The sequence below is a fragment of the Corylus avellana genome, chromosome ca2 (genome assembly GCF_901000735.1).
Source record: "Corylus avellana chromosome ca2, CavTom2PMs-1.0".
Taxonomy (NCBI): Eukaryota; Viridiplantae; Streptophyta; class Magnoliopsida; order Fagales; family Betulaceae; genus Corylus; species Corylus avellana.
The window spans coordinates 48118486-48135659 of record NC_081542.1 but is presented as its reverse complement, the minus strand read 5'-3'; the positions used below and the strand labels follow the sequence as shown (position 1 = coordinate 48135659).

Here is a 17174-nt window from a genome sequence, read left to right as displayed (position 1 = left end):
AAGAACAAAACATTTAATTTGCAATTATAATTCAGGGGATCAATCTTGTGAAAGATGATAGCTATAACTTGCTCAGGGAATTTTGCAAGGAACTTAGAGAAACAAGAGACGGTTTATAAAGAGTTGATAAAGTTCCCTAAACGGTCACGAAATTGTAAAATTGTTTTGGAACAAGCCTTACCTGAAGCTCTTACTCTAGATTAGAAACAAGCCATTAACTCTTGTTTCTTGGAAGATGTAAAAATATGGCTTGTTGGCCTTCTACTCTATCTAGGTAGCTTGCTGTTATGGAATGTTCGTTCGAGCTATTTGGTGATTAATTAGTTCTGAATCCTCCAAGCTATATAAGCTTATGCTAAATTTTGTGTTCAGTGTTTGGTTTTTTATTCTCTACTTATGGTCTTAATTCATATTCATTTACGATGTTGGCTTTGGAAAACCAACTGTAATCTTTAGTTGTTAGGAGAGTATTGATAGTTTATCTGTATTGTTTGATTGTTGTTTCATATCTTTTTTGGAAGCATCCCTGCTTGTTCCTTTACCAATTCTCTACTTATTTATTTCCCTTTACCAAATCCTGTGAAAATTAACCAAAACCCATTAGACCACCTCCTTTTAGTGTGTATTTTAAAACCTCCATTGGAAAAATAAGTGGCTCTAAGAGTCATGGGGATATATTTCAGTCTAGATAAAAGGTTGCTTTATTTTGCTGTCTCCCACCAAATTAAATTGGTTTTGTTTTGGTTGTGTAGGATATGCTTCTACACCCTTGTGCAGCTATTACTTGTTTATATTATCAACTACCCTTGCACCAAAAAGGCACCATGCCACTTCCCTAGTTATGCTATAACCGAATCCTCGTCATTTCAAATAAAATATCAAGAATTTATTTTATGATCATTTAACGGTGTATATAATATTATATTATTCAAAATTTGAGTAACGATACTTTTCATACTCATTTCATGCCTACTGATATAAAAGATTTGAAGTGGCTGACACGAGAAACCACTGAAAACACGCCACATTGGCCTATACGAAATGTTAAAAACTTAAAAGGCACTTTTTTTTTTTTGGGTATTTATTTAGTGATTGTTTGGGGGAAAATCTAGCAAGAATTAATGGCAGCGAAGGCATATGATTTGTGAGGCGAGAGAGAGGAGGTGCGTCGTTTTCTTGAAAAAGGTAAAGCCAGAAGGCATCCATCCACACAATCTGAGTTTTTTTCTTTGATCATTCGGGCTTTCACTACCACCTTTTTTGGTGGGCCTTTGTCAAGTTGTGGCTGTTTGGGCCCACTGCCACAATCCATCACCTTCCATTAATTTAAAAGTAACAAAGCGTCCCTCTCTCCTGGATCGGACCCCACCCCAATTTTCCACCTTTGGATCTCCCATGCCCAACGGCTGGATATTGGACGGGGCCAGCTCAAATTGGGCTTTGTTTAAACAATATAAAAAATATCACTGTACCTCTCATATAAATAATAATAATAATAATAATAATTGTTAAAAGCATGTTTGAGATTGTTTTTGAGAAATAAAGGTTTTAAGTCGAAAAATGCTTTTTGAAAGGAAGCTTTTGCCAAAAGTGCATTTTAGCTGTTTTTAGGCTTTTTGAACACTTAAAAGCGCTTTCAATTTTTTATACCAACTGGGTATTTTTTTCTTCAAACGAATTTTTTAAGTGTTAAACATATTTTTAGACCTTTCAAACGCATACCTAAACATGCCCTAAAGTTGGGTGTTGCTGTAAAAAATTTATACCTACATTAAAAAGAGTAATTGTCCATTGAGATTAGACTTTTATAAGTGATTATAAAGAGGTCGAATTACAATTTGACTTGTTATTTTGGGAATACAACGTAAATGTATATCAAAAAGTGCGAAAATACGAAGATATTTTGACATAATTTTTTCCAAAAAAAAAAAACCCTTTTAATCTATATATACCCTAGTACCCTAGCAGATTCCTCTTGAGAAAAGTTAGCCCTTGAGGTGGGGGGATTAGGTTAAGGTTGGTGTTTGTTTGAGTAACTAGAATCTTAATGCGAATTTGTTCATTTTGATGGGCTCATAACATGTTATTGTGTCGGGTGTACATCTTTATTTTTGAATGGATTCTCATGTTATATGCTCTTATTTTCTTATAGACTCCTACACAATTATTGGCTGTCAACTAAAGACAACCAATATGCTCTTTCTAAACATCATGACATGTACTTTGGCTTCCTTTCTATTTTCTCCTTTTTTTAAAAAGACATTAATAAACACTCACAATTACCTTATATTTATCAATTTATGTCGCATCAAAATAATTTAATTTTAAATAAATTAAAAACCAGAAGTTATGCCCTATCACTCATCCAACAATTGACCTCTACTGGAATCAAACACTTTCAACCCAATACTCGAATGGATAAGATTACGCACCATTTGACTTTCAAGCTTCCCTTTCTCCTCGTTAAAATGACTACACTCAATCTAGATTCTAGATGCCACTGTTAAATCACCATATTTAAACTTGATTTAAAAAAAATTGTGTATTTTATTTTATTCAATCTAAATAAAATATTTTTATCATGTCAGTTGTCACTTCACGCGTGGTCTCTTCTTCCTCTTAAAAAGGAAGGAAGGCCCCCCAACAAATTAATTATATTAATCACTAATCACTAATCACCACTCATTCACAAGATTTAAGCGTATTAAAAATTGTTAATTTTGGTCATTACCTTAAGCAACAACATAAGAAAATTGATGGATCGGGGTATGGAATGGTTTACACGTCAAAATCAGTCACCGCCATACTAGCAAAATAGGTACCCGTTTATCTTTTGTACATAATTATTCTTTATGACGCTTAGAAGAATCTTATTATAAAAATGCATGGATAAGATAAAGCCAAAAATGAGGAGAAAATAAATAATAATAATAATAAGGTCTTCCTCTTCCTCATGCCTTTTGATTTTTCCTTTTTATTTACTTCATTATCCATCTCTATGATTTTTTTTTTACTTTTTATTCTTCCCTCTCATAACTATTTTACGTAAATAATAGTACTAAGAAATAAAAGTGTGCCACATCAAATTTTATAGAAAGTGAATTGTCGTTCTCAATAAATTGGAAAGCAATCCGGTGCTTAGAAGCACTTTACTTTCTTCTTTTAAAGTTAAATTAAAGTAATGTTCTGTCAAAAGTGAAAAAATAAAAATAAAATAAAGTGTTTTCAAAACATAGATTAAGATAACGCCTGATATCAAACTCAAGTCGGGTCGAAGTATATGTATAAAATTATATGCTATAGGGCTAATTATAACTTGACTTTTTGTCATTACACATGTAAGACTTCTTAACCTTAGCTTTACTAATTTTGTATAGAATTTGTGTCGAATTCACGGATCGTGTCAAAAATTATCCGATTACGTTGCAAATTTTGGCTTTCTTTTTGGGCAATGATATGCACAAATGAGCTAAAAATTACAGTAACACACTTTTGACACAAGGCTAGACTCACAGCAGTGACATAACCAAGACAAATTAGGAGCAACACAGCTTCCAAATTCCATAACCCCAAGGACAGAAGAACAATAGGGACCTCAATCAGAAGTAGAAATTCTGAACCAATAGCGCCTGGGCTCACTCGTGGCCGAGTTGACTCGGTGAATCGACCCGACCGAACCGAATCATCGCCCAAGAAAAAAATAGGAATTAACAGTAACGAGCTGAACCCATTTTTACCATTAGCCATCGAACCCGGTCTGACTCCAAACGGCGTCGCGAATCCGGCTCATGTCGCGACCCTTGAGCGTGCGGCCCACGCCCTCGAAGACCGAGGTGGCGGCAATCTTGCGGCTGCGCGAGTACTCACGCGCCAGGTACTCGTGCGGTGGGACCATCTCCGAGTCGCGATCGTCGTCCAACCCGTCGTCCAGCCCGTGCAGCGAGTCCACCGAGTCGACACGGAGGATCTTGCTCCAGTCCGGCACGTTCACCGGCGCAGACGTGGCCATGTGCCGCTGACGAGGAGTCCCCCCCGAAACGTCATCGTTCCCGCGGAACTGGTGCACGATCCTAGACGACGACGTCCCAGAGTCATCGAAGGCCAGCGACAGACCCCCCACTTGGCGGTCATCCCGGGGGATCCGCCGCTGCTGGCGAGTACTCCTCACCCCCGCGCTCCCGTTGCTTTCCCCGGAGGCGCGTGGACTCCACTCGCCCTGCGAATTGTTGCTCTCGGAGGTCATGTTGTCGACCATGGACCACACGTCCTCTTCTCCGAGCTCCGACGAGTCCACGCCATTCGAACCCTGGCTGTGGCTCCCCAGCAACCTCTCGCTCCGACTCGCCGTCAATTTCCGACCCTTCGCCATAATAGCATTTGGTCAGAACCCCCGCAACCGAATCGGGTTCCACCGGCTAAACCCACTAAAAAACTACGAAATTTTTTCCACAATCAAACTACGCTACCAACTACAACTCCATTATAGTGGCTCAAGCATAAGCTGGGTTTGGAGGAGTGGACATGTATATATAGCAGTTGGGTTACACCACCACAAAACTTCATTTCATGTGAATTTGGGGTTCATTTTGTCTCTGCATTTCGTCAATGAACCTCCAATCAGATTTATGGTGAGAATAGAAGACGCCAAGTCCGTCACGTATCGAAGTGAAAAATAGAGAGGCAGTAATTACTTGTTGTTAGTTCTACGCTCTTTCCAATTCGCGTGTGGATCACTGACCAATTGCTTGTGAAGTTGTGACCTCAACGAGACTTAGCCTATTTTGGACAATCCACTCCAATGAGATTTACCATTTTTGGCCATTGCACTTTTCTCTTATGTCCAAATCTTTTGTTTTTGGAATTCTATCTAATTCAACGTCGGTCTCTATTTATCTTTTTAAAATGTACGATTTAAAGAATAAGGCGTTATTTAAAACATGTAACGTCTTAAAAATACGGTTAAGCATTTAGTAAATGAGAAATGTTTGATTTATATTTTATGGCAATCTCTTATCTATTTTTTTACAAAAGATTCGCAAATACATTAATAAATTTGTGAACTCACATGAAGGTTCTACATATTTAATAGTAAATTTGCAAAACAGATGAATCTGTAACGGTTTTCTTTTCAAAACGTACTCGGTAAAATTTGAGGGCCAAACCGACTCTAGTAAGAAAAAGGACAAAGCCACTTTTGTTAAAGTTCTTTTGTTTCCTCTTTTTAAGATAAATGCATTAACAAATGATTATAAACATAAAGCACTCACAAGAATACATAAAATTGTTTTGAAATTTATTTAAACAAAAAAAAAAAAAAAAATCACATTAACAAACATATCCCGAGCTTATATTCAAAGTAATGTTAGATACCACACAAACATCCCACAAAACGTGGTAAGGTGTAGTAATCATTTATTTAATTTTTTTTTTTACAATGACTTATCCAAGAACTATTAAATCCTATGACGTTAATTTTATAGAACATTTTTGCGATACGTAGCATTACTCTTATATCTGTCACCTTTGGTTGAAAAGAATATGAGAGATGATAGGAGGTTGGTATTATCTTTTAAATATAATAAATAGTATTCCTTAATAGAGCCATATCCTGATTTTAATTTTACAGAAATAGATTTTTTTTTTTTTTAATTCTTACTTGAATTTTTAAATCTCAAAAGACAAGTTCAGTTAAAAAAAAAAAAAAAATCCCATAAAAAATATATTAACAAAATTTCCATCACCATCAATAAAACAAGAATCTATGACTTGAAATTCAATCAAGCTCAGACTCTTTTGGTGATGGTTGTGATGCAATTAATATCTTTTATCTAAAAATAATTTACAGAATCTATTTTATGTGAATCTTGTGGCGGCGATTGAATTGCACGTGCTTGAGACCGGATATATCCACGTCAGTTTTCATTCTCTGCTCCAGGAAGGGCCCCCGCTATTTAACCAATCTTGTGTTGACTGCGTCAAGTGCATCCAACCTGGGGCCCACGCTCCACGTGGGTGACTCGTCCTATAACCGCCCACCACGTGTATGCTTCCAATACCGGTGGAGGCCCACCAACCGGAGTCACCATCAACGCCACGTGTCCAAACAGTGACCGGCTTGAAATTGTTGAAAAAGGGTTAGAGATGTTCTGGGAACGCTAATGATAGTGACAATAAATTAACACTGCATAATTGATTGCTAAGGACGTAATCAGTTTTTAAGATTGTGGTTTAAAATAATCCCCCACTTGTTTTTGGGGGGTTGGGGTTTCCGAAAAGCAAAGTCACCGTGAGAGCCACATTGGGCGGTCCAGAATGAAAATGGTGGGGGCCGCAATTGGAATCGTCGTTTCTGAAATGAACAAGGTGCCTTATCACCATTCATTGTCAAACATTTCACCATCACAAACAAAGTCCCAACCCCATCCGACGGCCAGATTTCACCCAACCCGTACGGTTGTAATTTGCACGAGGGTTTCGACCACTTAAGCTCCTAAGTTGGACAATTAAGGAATAAGGATCATGTTATTATGAGTAATATTATATAGTAGACTCTTATACGAATGTCATGCAATTATGAATTTATGATGATGTGATAGTAACTATCAGTTATTGATTTTTATTTTTATAAACCTTTGTTGATTCAAATATTAATATTTAATGTCACATCATCATATTTGTATGATAATAATATGAGAGTCTAGTAAGAGCCTGTTTGGAATTGCGTTTGAAAAATAAAGTTTTTTGGCAAAAGCTTTATTTTTAAGCTTTTACCAAAAGTGCGTTTTGGCTATTTTTTTATTTTTTGGATCCTTTAAAATCGCTTCTAATTTTTTTTTACCAAACGAGTACTTTTTTCTTCAAATGAGCTTTTTGAGTATTAAAAGCACTTTTATGCCCCTCAAACGTTATCCCAAACAGTCACTAAATATGATTTCTCTATAATTATTACTTAAGATCAAAATTTTATTTCAAACTAAATTGAATGACATTTGTTTTTAGAACATGTATTTTTTATCATATTTAAAAATACAACTATAAAAATAAATATTAATTTAATAGACTGAGTCAGAAAAATATGAAAATAAACCGTGCAAACAATTTTGTTGTTCAAATCGCTAATAATCTGCTTACTTGTTGTTAGACCACGTGAACTCCATAAGGGCTTTGTCACCTAATAATAATTTGCTGAAAATTCTGGATTTTTTTATTTTTATTTTGAGTATAAAAAAATCCGGATTTACTTCTAAGGTTTGAGTGTTGTTTTCAAAGCCTATAAATTAGTAGGTTGATGGTACTGTAAATTGCCACTTGTGTGGTGGTATTATTGAGGACCCCATATGGGCCATATTGACCTCATTTTGTGGAGCGGACAGGAGATGGGACCCGGAATTACCATGACCGGACTTGTTTGGGACCCGCAAGAAATTTGTTGGGTTTGCCAGATGCGGGCCCTGGCCCAACTCTGGCTAGTCTTGGACCTATTATTGCAATAAGTATCCTATGCTTGCCTAGGACTTGATCCAAGGTATATATACAGGTATCAAGTCGTCCTAAGGGATATTTCAATCAGCTGTGAACCACCACGCCTTATAAAGTGGAGGTCACTAATTCGAATTTTTCCTCCCCCTTCTCTTGTGTGGACATGTCAATATATATATATATATACACACACTCATTTCTACTCTTATTTATAGATGATTTTCATGATTCTCTATTATCAAGCCCAAAAATCATTTCAATTTTACATGGATTTAATTTTATAATAAAGTTTTCTTCCTAACATGCCCGAAGAACAAATCTTAGTTTCATAGATTATGTTGAAGCAAATTTCCTTCGACCCAATTTAGATACAACTGTCTTTGCAATTGTATAGCAATGTACTAAATAATAATACTTTAATTTTATATGAGGGCATGTGTATCCTCTTGTTAAAAAAAAAATAAAATTACTTTAGATTCGATGTCTATCCTTTAAGATATTTAATTTCACCAATCCAAGTTTGGATTTATGATGGGTGAATATTCATTGGTGGCTTTAAGTATTCCCCACAACGAAACCATCCAAAGTAATAGGAACATCTATAGGACCTCCTCCTCAGTGAAAGCACCCAATACTATATAGGAACCCACATGATCTTTGTTGAATTAAAACATCGAAACAAAAGTTAGAATTTTCTTTTAGAATTTTCTTTTTCTTTTTTATTGTATAAACCTCTAATATTCCATGACCCACCATTTCTGTCTTCCATGTCCAACCATCAAAAAAAACCTACCTCTATAAGAAGCTGATTAGGGGATGCATTGAAAGTCTTCACTAGACTTAGCTTGCAGCTTGGTGCCAAAAAAAAAACAAGATTTGGGTGCGGCATGCATAAAATATTTGGGTACTAAAACTTTTACTACAATTTTTTTATAAATTTATTTATATATAAATTTAAGTATTATTTAATAATTAACAGTATTATGTGCACGCACGGTCATACCGGTCACTTTAAACCTATCAAATTAATCCATAATAAATAAATACGAAAAAAGCATTAGTTTTTTTTGGGAATAAGAAGCTCACCTGCTCTCCAAAGCGAAAACCAAATAAATAAATAGGAAAAATGGTCTCAATCCATGTGATATCATGGTTTCCAGGTTGATAATTTGAATATTTTATGAATAATATATTGAAAGCAGCGTTGAGGGTTTCTATAAAACAAAAGGCTCTCCTCCCACCAGCATATTAAAGTCAGAAAAATAAAATAATAATAATAATAATAATAATTTTCTGGTGGCTATATTATATTAGTTAATCGGATCCACCGGATCAAGATCAGAGAGATTAAAATATTATTTGTTTCAGGCTTTGATGTGCGAAAAGTCATGGTGTATGATTAGTTTAACATGTGTTTGTTTGTACTATAAAAGTGTTGGGGTACTGTAGGAGTATCAGAAAGTTTTGCCAGCAAATGAACTCTGATCGACTCTCGCTTCAGCTTCTTGGGTTTTTTTTTTTTTTTTTTCTAGAATAAAAGTAAACAGACATGTTCCTTAAATTTTACAGTGTGTGTACAGTACTTCCCAGTTCTGGGGAAGCTAGCCATGCATTTGGGTTTCCATCGATCATCCATGTCTTACTATGATATTAACAGCTAATTAACGATTAATCCTGTCCATTAATTACATATATATGGCCTTCAACAGCTCATTAGTCACCATCTTAATAATAATAATAATAATAATAATAATAATAATAATACGTACGTGAAGCCACTCATTAAGAACGACATATGTTGTTAATAGTGTTGTGCTACATTGTTGTCCAACATAGCAGACGCATATAATATATAGTCAGAGAAAGATCTTGACAAAATGGTTATAATATGAGAGAGAGAGCTTTAAATAGATACAATCTTTTAATACGATATGTCTATTCACCATGAACATACATCTCCTATAAGAACTTATGATAAAGGATGCACGCTATTATAGTGTGATCACATGTCACATAATTTTAATAGGAGAGTCCGAGTCACCATTCTAGTGAAAAAAATGGTGACATGTAGAGACGGAACTAAGAAGAGGCTTAGGGGCCGGATGGGGCTTTAATCCCCCAAGCCTCAAGATGCTCCCTTATAATTCTTTTAAAATCAAAATTTTATTCCCTTGATTTTTGTCGTCGATCTCCCACGTCTAAAATCTCAATTCCGCCCCTGGTGACACCACTGACATGGGTGTACAACTTGTTTCTTGGATAGGTGTGTGTTGGTACTAGGATTTGGCTGGGTGTGTGAAATATAACATAAGTACATAACAACTTGCATGAACTATAAAAATCACAGCAGCCCAGTTGGTGAGGAGCAAGGATATTGATGATCACTATCCTAGTTTCATCCCCTATCCTATCCTCTTTTGAATTGTTATTTTCATGTTGGGTCACCATGTCTCCCATCCCATCTTGATATGATTGAAAAGTTCCATTAATTAAAACCTTTCAATAAATATACTGAACTATAATAATTATCTCAAAAATTTAAGCTCTGAATCTTTTAACAAGTGGGGTTCAAGTACACATAAAATATTTAATTAAAATAAAAAAAAAATTACGAAAACAAAATCAACAGTTATTTTATAAGTTTAAATTGATATTAAATTAAAGAAAATATATATATATATATATATATATATATATATATAATAACTATTATGATTATCCAGTAAGCCACAAGCAAGGATCGCTATCCTACAACTTTTGAAATATTACTTTCATGTTGGGCCAGCTATAACCCCAGTCATTTGTCCCATTTCATCTCGTTAAAATACTTCATGATAAGCCTACAATTAAACTCCTGATATAAATTATAAGAAAAATGTATAATAAGTATGTGAGTTAACCTTCTAAAATTTAAATTTTTTTAAGTTTTATTTTTCAAAAATTTTCTCTTTGGGTTAATCGAAATGACAATAAAATCTTTACCGTCAAAATTTTTTAACAGCCGTTAGTCCCAATTAAAACGCACCGTTTCATCTCACTAGCTTGTTGAAGGATGTTTGATCCCACAGTGAGAAAGAGCATTAAAATATTAATTAAATTATTAAATTCAAAATTTTCAATCAACCCAAATAACCAACGATTTATCATTTACCAACCCTCAATGAAAACATTGTGGTGCATAATCAGTAAGATCGTTAAGCAATATATTCATCACGTAACATCATTTACCATTAAATTTCGACCACAAAGGAAGAACATTATGTTCCATTTAAAACAAGACAATACTATTAATCATGCATGTTATTGCTTTGATCTTGTAAACCTATAACTCAATAAGGTACAACAATATATATATATATATACCTGCTGATCTCTCTCTCATTCTCCATGTTTTGTTGCTTTCGATATTCTCAACAAATATCAAGCTTGCAAGAATACTACCAAATTTTCGTAGAACGTGCATGGCTTATAAATATATAGAGTATATTCTTTTATGTAAGGCCGAGAATCAGGAGAACCCTACCACAGGCAGTGTTCCAATGACATCTCCGTAGTCCTTCAACAATTTTATAACTTACAAAATAAATAAATAGATAAATAAAGTAATAAATAAATAAATCTTCACTCTCCTATAATGACATCACATTATGATCATGACTTGATCAAACCTCGATCTCTTCTTTTTTTTTTTTTTTTTTTTTTTTCCCATGGATTCCTTCTAGTATTTATTTATTATACAATTATTTCTGCCAGAATTACTTGCTTTGTTTAACAATTGCATTTACAAGAATCTTGCCCTTCAAGAATTGAAAGGGTATCCATTAATTGTTTAAAGCATTGTCGCATCTCAATCAAGCACCCTCCAGGCCCGATTCCTAGTCTCCTGTTTGCACTTTCTAGTCAGCATGTATTGATTAGGATTGTCGATTCATGTTCAAACTTTTGAGTTCTTAACTTAATCTATGTACTTAAATAAGTCAGATTCGTCAGTTTTAACTCGTTAATTATGCGTTAGGTTCTTATTGAATTCGCAGGTTGATCGTGTCAAAAATTGATATCCTTAATATTGTGTGTTGAGTTTAGATCATGTCGAAACACGAGTATAAGACCATATAACTCAACCATAATCTAATTCTTTTAATTAAATGGTCTAGATCCTTTAACTCTAACCCATTCATTTTATACTGAGTTCATGAATCGTGTAAAAAATTATCCAAACTAATATTGAGTGATGTCTATACTAATATAGCCCTAGACAATTAGCAGCATTGCTGCTATTCTAATAATTCATATGTCATGTGAAAGCATTTGTTATTGTCACAAGTCATTATCATTGGACCAGGATCCTTTGCAACTAGGAATCTCTTACAATTGCTTACCCTGCAATAAACATACAATTATTACTTATCCGAATAACTGTTCAAACTGTCGAACATTTTTTAAAACATGCAAATTTCATAATAATAATAATAAATAAATAAATAAAAAATCTCTCACAATTATAGTCGAACAGGCTGCAACTCAAAGTTGCATCGAGTCAGAAGAACATGGTATATATAAAGCTTCACGGGTTAAAGAACTTTTCAGAGCTTTTTGTAGATTGGTCTGAGGTCACATTCAATGTGCCTAGCTTGCAAGGACCTAACAATTAGTAATTTATTTGTCTCCAGAAGCATATCTTTAAGCTCAGCTCTATACGTACGTAGTTAAAGTGCTCCTCCCACTTGCAAAATATGATGCCTAGATTTGTGGTTTCAGCACCGGTGGGAAGTCCATTTCTTGGTCAGGTACGTTCTGTAGTCTGTACAATCATTAGACTTTCTTTGGCTGAAAGAATCGAAAGTATGATTTACTTGGCATCTTATTATTTGATGTAATGTGTCACCAGAACCAAACAGGCCAGTACTCTCACAAATCCTTTCTGATAATGACTTTTAAATGACGTAACCAAGCCTGAATTAAGACAGGATAAACTATTAATTGAATGATTAAATTAACTATTTTTTTTTATATATAAATCTAAATTTTTGAGATAATTAGTGATAATTTAAGTCGCTCTCTTGCTTATGTCTTGAAAACTCTACAACCACCTATACATTTCATCTTAAATTGTGGGTTGACTTATGTGGCCTCTAAGTTCATAACATGAGTGAACCCTAATTAGGTTACCGGTTTTAATAAGGAGAGTGCTAGGGGCATCCATCCACAACAGCTTTTATTGCAAAGTTTCTTACAACTGACATGACAATTCATAACTGGTAAAATAATTGAATTAAAAGTCGTACTTGTTAGTTTAATTAGTTAGTGATTAACTTGTTAACCATATACTTTTAATTAATCGTCAAGTGCTGCTAAGGGTATTATAACTGTTACTAGGAATTGTTCTACAAATTGACGTGTGACGGTCACTTACTATGTCAGTTACTATATAATTAAAAGTTGTAATATTCTACACATTTTCCTTGGCAGCATATGTTTCGTACAAGACCTATCATGTCCACATGTCGCGTGGATCATAAAGGGACAGTTTCTGGTGCAAAATCAACATTACTTTAAAAGCATCCTTGTGCAAAAACTAGAATATATAGGTTAAAAATTACCATGTGTTCATATAGACTTGAAGGGGAAAGACCAGTAAAATGTTTGGTTTTTTCTGCTTGAGTTGACTGCCAAATTTATGTTTAGATCTTTCTCTTGACTTCTTCTGAATCTCTGATTGTATAAGCTTCATGGATTACAGAAGTCATCTAACAAAACTAGATTTGTGCCGGGCCATTTTCAGTGTATAATCAAACAATTAACATAATTAATTATCTTTTTAGAGATATTACTCTCAGGGTTCATTTGGTTCCATGATTCTCTCTGTTCAAACATGCATTTTTTTAAACAAAATCGCAGAAATAGCTACTTTTCAGTAGTTCGTTTGAAACGTCGAAAAAAAAAAAAACACACCTTTCATTTTTTAAAACACATTACTCATGAATTGATAGAAACAACACTCTTTTATAGATTTTATCAAATATTTAATTAACTACATTTTTTTTTTCAAGCTACATATTTTGAAACGTTAAACCAAATGGACACTTGTATGTTTGAGATTGCATTTGAGAAATAGAGCTTTTAAATAAAAAAAAAAAAAAATAAGTTTTTGTGCAAAAGCTTCATTTTAAGATTTTACCAAATGTACGTTTTGACCATTTTTTAGGCTTTTTGGACCCTTAAAAGTGTTTTTAATTTTTTTACCAAACGAGTATTTTTTTTTCTTCAAACGGGCTTTTTGAGTGTTAAAAGCATTTTTAAACCTCTCAAATGCAATTCCAAACAGACCCATTGACAGAGACGAAATTAATACAAATTATTAACAGGTGCGATGACAATTACTACAAAGTATATATTTATGGAAAGATATTATTTTTACACTTCTTGTATACATCTCTTATAAACACATGTCATTTGAATTATAATTAAAGTATTGGATGCGGTATTAACTATATAATTAAAGTAGTCCCCAAGGAGTAGCTCAATCGGCTGTGTACCACGCCTCATGAAGCGGAGGTCACTAGTTCGAATCCCTCACCCCCCTTCCCTTGTGTGGACATATTAAAAAAAAAAAAAAAAAAAAAAAAGTTCACATTCTCCCCTTCAAATATTAAAAACATTATCAAATGGAGCCAATTTTGTGTACATGTCTTTGAATGAAAATATTTAAGTGTGGAAATAAAATGGGGATAAATAGTACATAAAAAATACTTTGTTGTATCTCCCACTTGCCCACTAATATTCCAAAACTTGTGGCTATGGCATTGTGGCAAGTCCATTTCTTGAACAGGGTAGGGTTTGTACAATCATGGAAAGTAGCACTATAGCTCTTGTCTGGCCAAGGTGGTGACTCATCGATTTTCTTGGTATCTCAATGCTTCAGCCATAAATGTCAACAGGACCCCCAGGACATTTCAAGTATCATTCCAGGGCTCGTACTCAGCATGATTGTAACAAGCTTTTCATCAACTTTTTTTCTTCTCTCTTTTCTCTTTTATTTTTACAGCGTCTGACTCTCCGTGGATATGCTAGATACGAAGGATCGGGATCCCCCCATTGCAGGGATCCTTCATCCTTGTAATTATTTCTTGCTTTTTGTTAGCAACGCTATAAATTATCTTTTTATCTTATTTTTATTTTCTCAAAGTTGATGTGGCTTTTAAAATCATCATTAAATCAAAATTCAAGTATGATTCATCTAAAATTTAATTGTGATTTTAAAAATCATATCAAGTTTAGGAAGATAAAATGAAAGTCTCTAATATTACTTATTTTTCATTGAGCAGAAAATTGTAAAAAAGATTTCTTTGTTCGAGCAATAGAGTTCTGTCCAAACAAGGAATTTACCTGTGTTTGGGATCCACTCGGGTATAAAGCCTTGTTCGGGTAGGTCTTGTTGATTTAAATTTAAATTTAAATTTTTACTGTCACATCATTATAGTTGTATGACAATCGTATGAGAGTTTATTAAATGAGTAATGCTATGGACTATTTTTTTATCCTCCTAAAACTGATGTGGCTTTCAAAATCACTATTGGATCAAAATTCAAGTATTATTTATCTAAAATTTAATGATGATTTTAAAAGCCACATCAGCTTTAGGAGGATAAAAAGATGATAAAAAGATGGTCCCTAATATTACTCTTATTAAATATCATTACTATATCTTTATTCTTTTTTTTTTCTTTTTTTTTAAAATTTTTTTTTATAGTAATACTAAAAGGATTTTTTGTGTCTTTCTTATATTACCCAAAAATAATGTAGCTTTTAAAATCACAATTTAACCAAAATCTGATAATGATTTATTACAAGCCAAATGATTTTTGAAATTACACCAGAGAAATTTCTAGATTACTTATTTTCTTTAGAGCATTTACATATGATTAGTCAAAGGCTATTTTAGCCAGCTGAAATGCAAATTTGAGTGAAAAATTACTCACATTTGGCTAATTACTATAATAAAATTGTAATGTTATTCTTCATAAATATTTAGTACACATATTTCATACGGCTAATAATATTGCGTGTTTTAAGTAAAATTTGGTGAGCTGCTGCAATACTCACCAAACCTGGTGAGCGCTATACTATACACTCACCAAAGGTTTTTAAAAAATATATATGTTGGTCTGTCTCCATATTGGTGTCCATACTAATTACTAGTTGCTTCCAAACTAAAAATAGGCATTTGTTGTGTGGAACTAGATCTCTCCAGTTCAAATGAATTGGAAAATATTCAGTTAGTTATATTTTGATAGGTATTTTTGTTTTTTGTTTTTTTTTTTTACTTTTTAAATGACAAAAATACCCCTTCAATATAATTAATTGAATACTCTCCCGTTGAAATGAACCGGAGATGATCATAATTCTTGTTGTGTCTTCTCCTCTTAAATGATTTTTTTTTTGAGCAAATACAAACAAAAGGGAAGTGTTATATAGGGGGATCATTCCCACTATTAATCCCAATAGAAGATAAGACGGAAGAGGAATTGGGAATGCTTCCAAACATAAAGTTGATAACGACTCACTTGGCGAAGCGGTGCACATGAAAATTTGTACTTCTAGAAACTTTTGTAGCATTCAAAACTTGAAAATGTTGTAGTTTTAACTGAATGTCGGCAATGATTGGAGCAATGGTCCATTCGGTGAAGAGATTCTAATTGTTAATAGCTAAGATAGAAACCAAAGAGTCACCCTTAATCAACAAATTGTTGCAGCCTTATAAGATAGCAAGATCTATTCCTGTAAGAGCAGCCATGGATTCTCCCTTGTTCACGTGAGTGAAAAACAATTTTTTGGTAAATGTTGAGATGATGTCACCCGATGAGTTGGTTAGGACAGCAACAGTGACTAAAAAATAAGCATTAGTAGCAACATCTAAGTTAATCTTCATAGAACCCTATAGGAGGAGGAAGCCAAATAGATTGACCAAATGAAGATACTTTCCAAGCTCGGAGATGTCCAGATGACATTAGAGATGGACTTCAAAGTGTTGGTTTTCTTAAACAGCAGTTCATTGATTCAAATAGAAGATGCCCAAAGAGCTTATTGGTCCAAAAATAAAGAGCAAAACAAGGAGAAAATTTAAGAGGTCGGGCCTAATAAAGCTAGGGCCTATGCTCAAGCATTGTCTTTAGAAATGGGTTTAGCAGGCTTTACCTTCAGGTTGGGCCGATTTCCCACAATACAAGGCCCGCCAGGTCCATTATTAAACAAAAATAAATAAGCTTTTTTTATGAATTAAAAATAAACTTTTTTTTTTGTTTATTTACCTTAAACAAAAGTAATTAAAACATTAAAAAAAAAAAAAAAATCAAAGATTGATTGGCAATAAGATAGTAATGGTATAAAAATATAATTTCTGAAATTATTCAAAATTATAACCCGTCATTAAGAATGAAATATTAGTTTAGTAGACTTCTCTAACCAATTTTTTTTTTTAAAAAAAAAGGGTTAAATACTAAATTAGTCCCTAGGGTTTCACAACTTTATTTTTTCCTCCCTGGGGTTTCATTTTTATCACAGGAGGTCCCTGTGGTTTTGATAAGTGACCAAATTAGTCCATCCGTTAGTTGACCGTTAGTTGACCGTTAAACTGACACGTGGACCAATCAGACGTCGACACATGGCACATATATTAATTTTTTTTAATTAAAAAA

The 17174-nt window shown here is 33.7% G+C and overlaps 1 protein-coding gene across 1 annotated transcript; it reads right to left on the bottom strand.

The window, feature by feature from the left end:
- Positions 1 to 3401: 3401 nt before the first annotated feature.
- Positions 3402 to 4588, bottom strand: LOC132171361 (protein S40-5-like). Its single transcript, XM_059582658.1, has one exon. It carries the CDS (start codon positions 4367 to 4369, stop codon positions 3740 to 3742), a length of 630 nt encoding a protein of 209 aa, XP_059438641.1. The 5' UTR covers positions 4370 to 4588; the 3' UTR covers positions 3402 to 3739.
- Positions 4589 to 17174: the final 12586 nt, after the last annotated feature.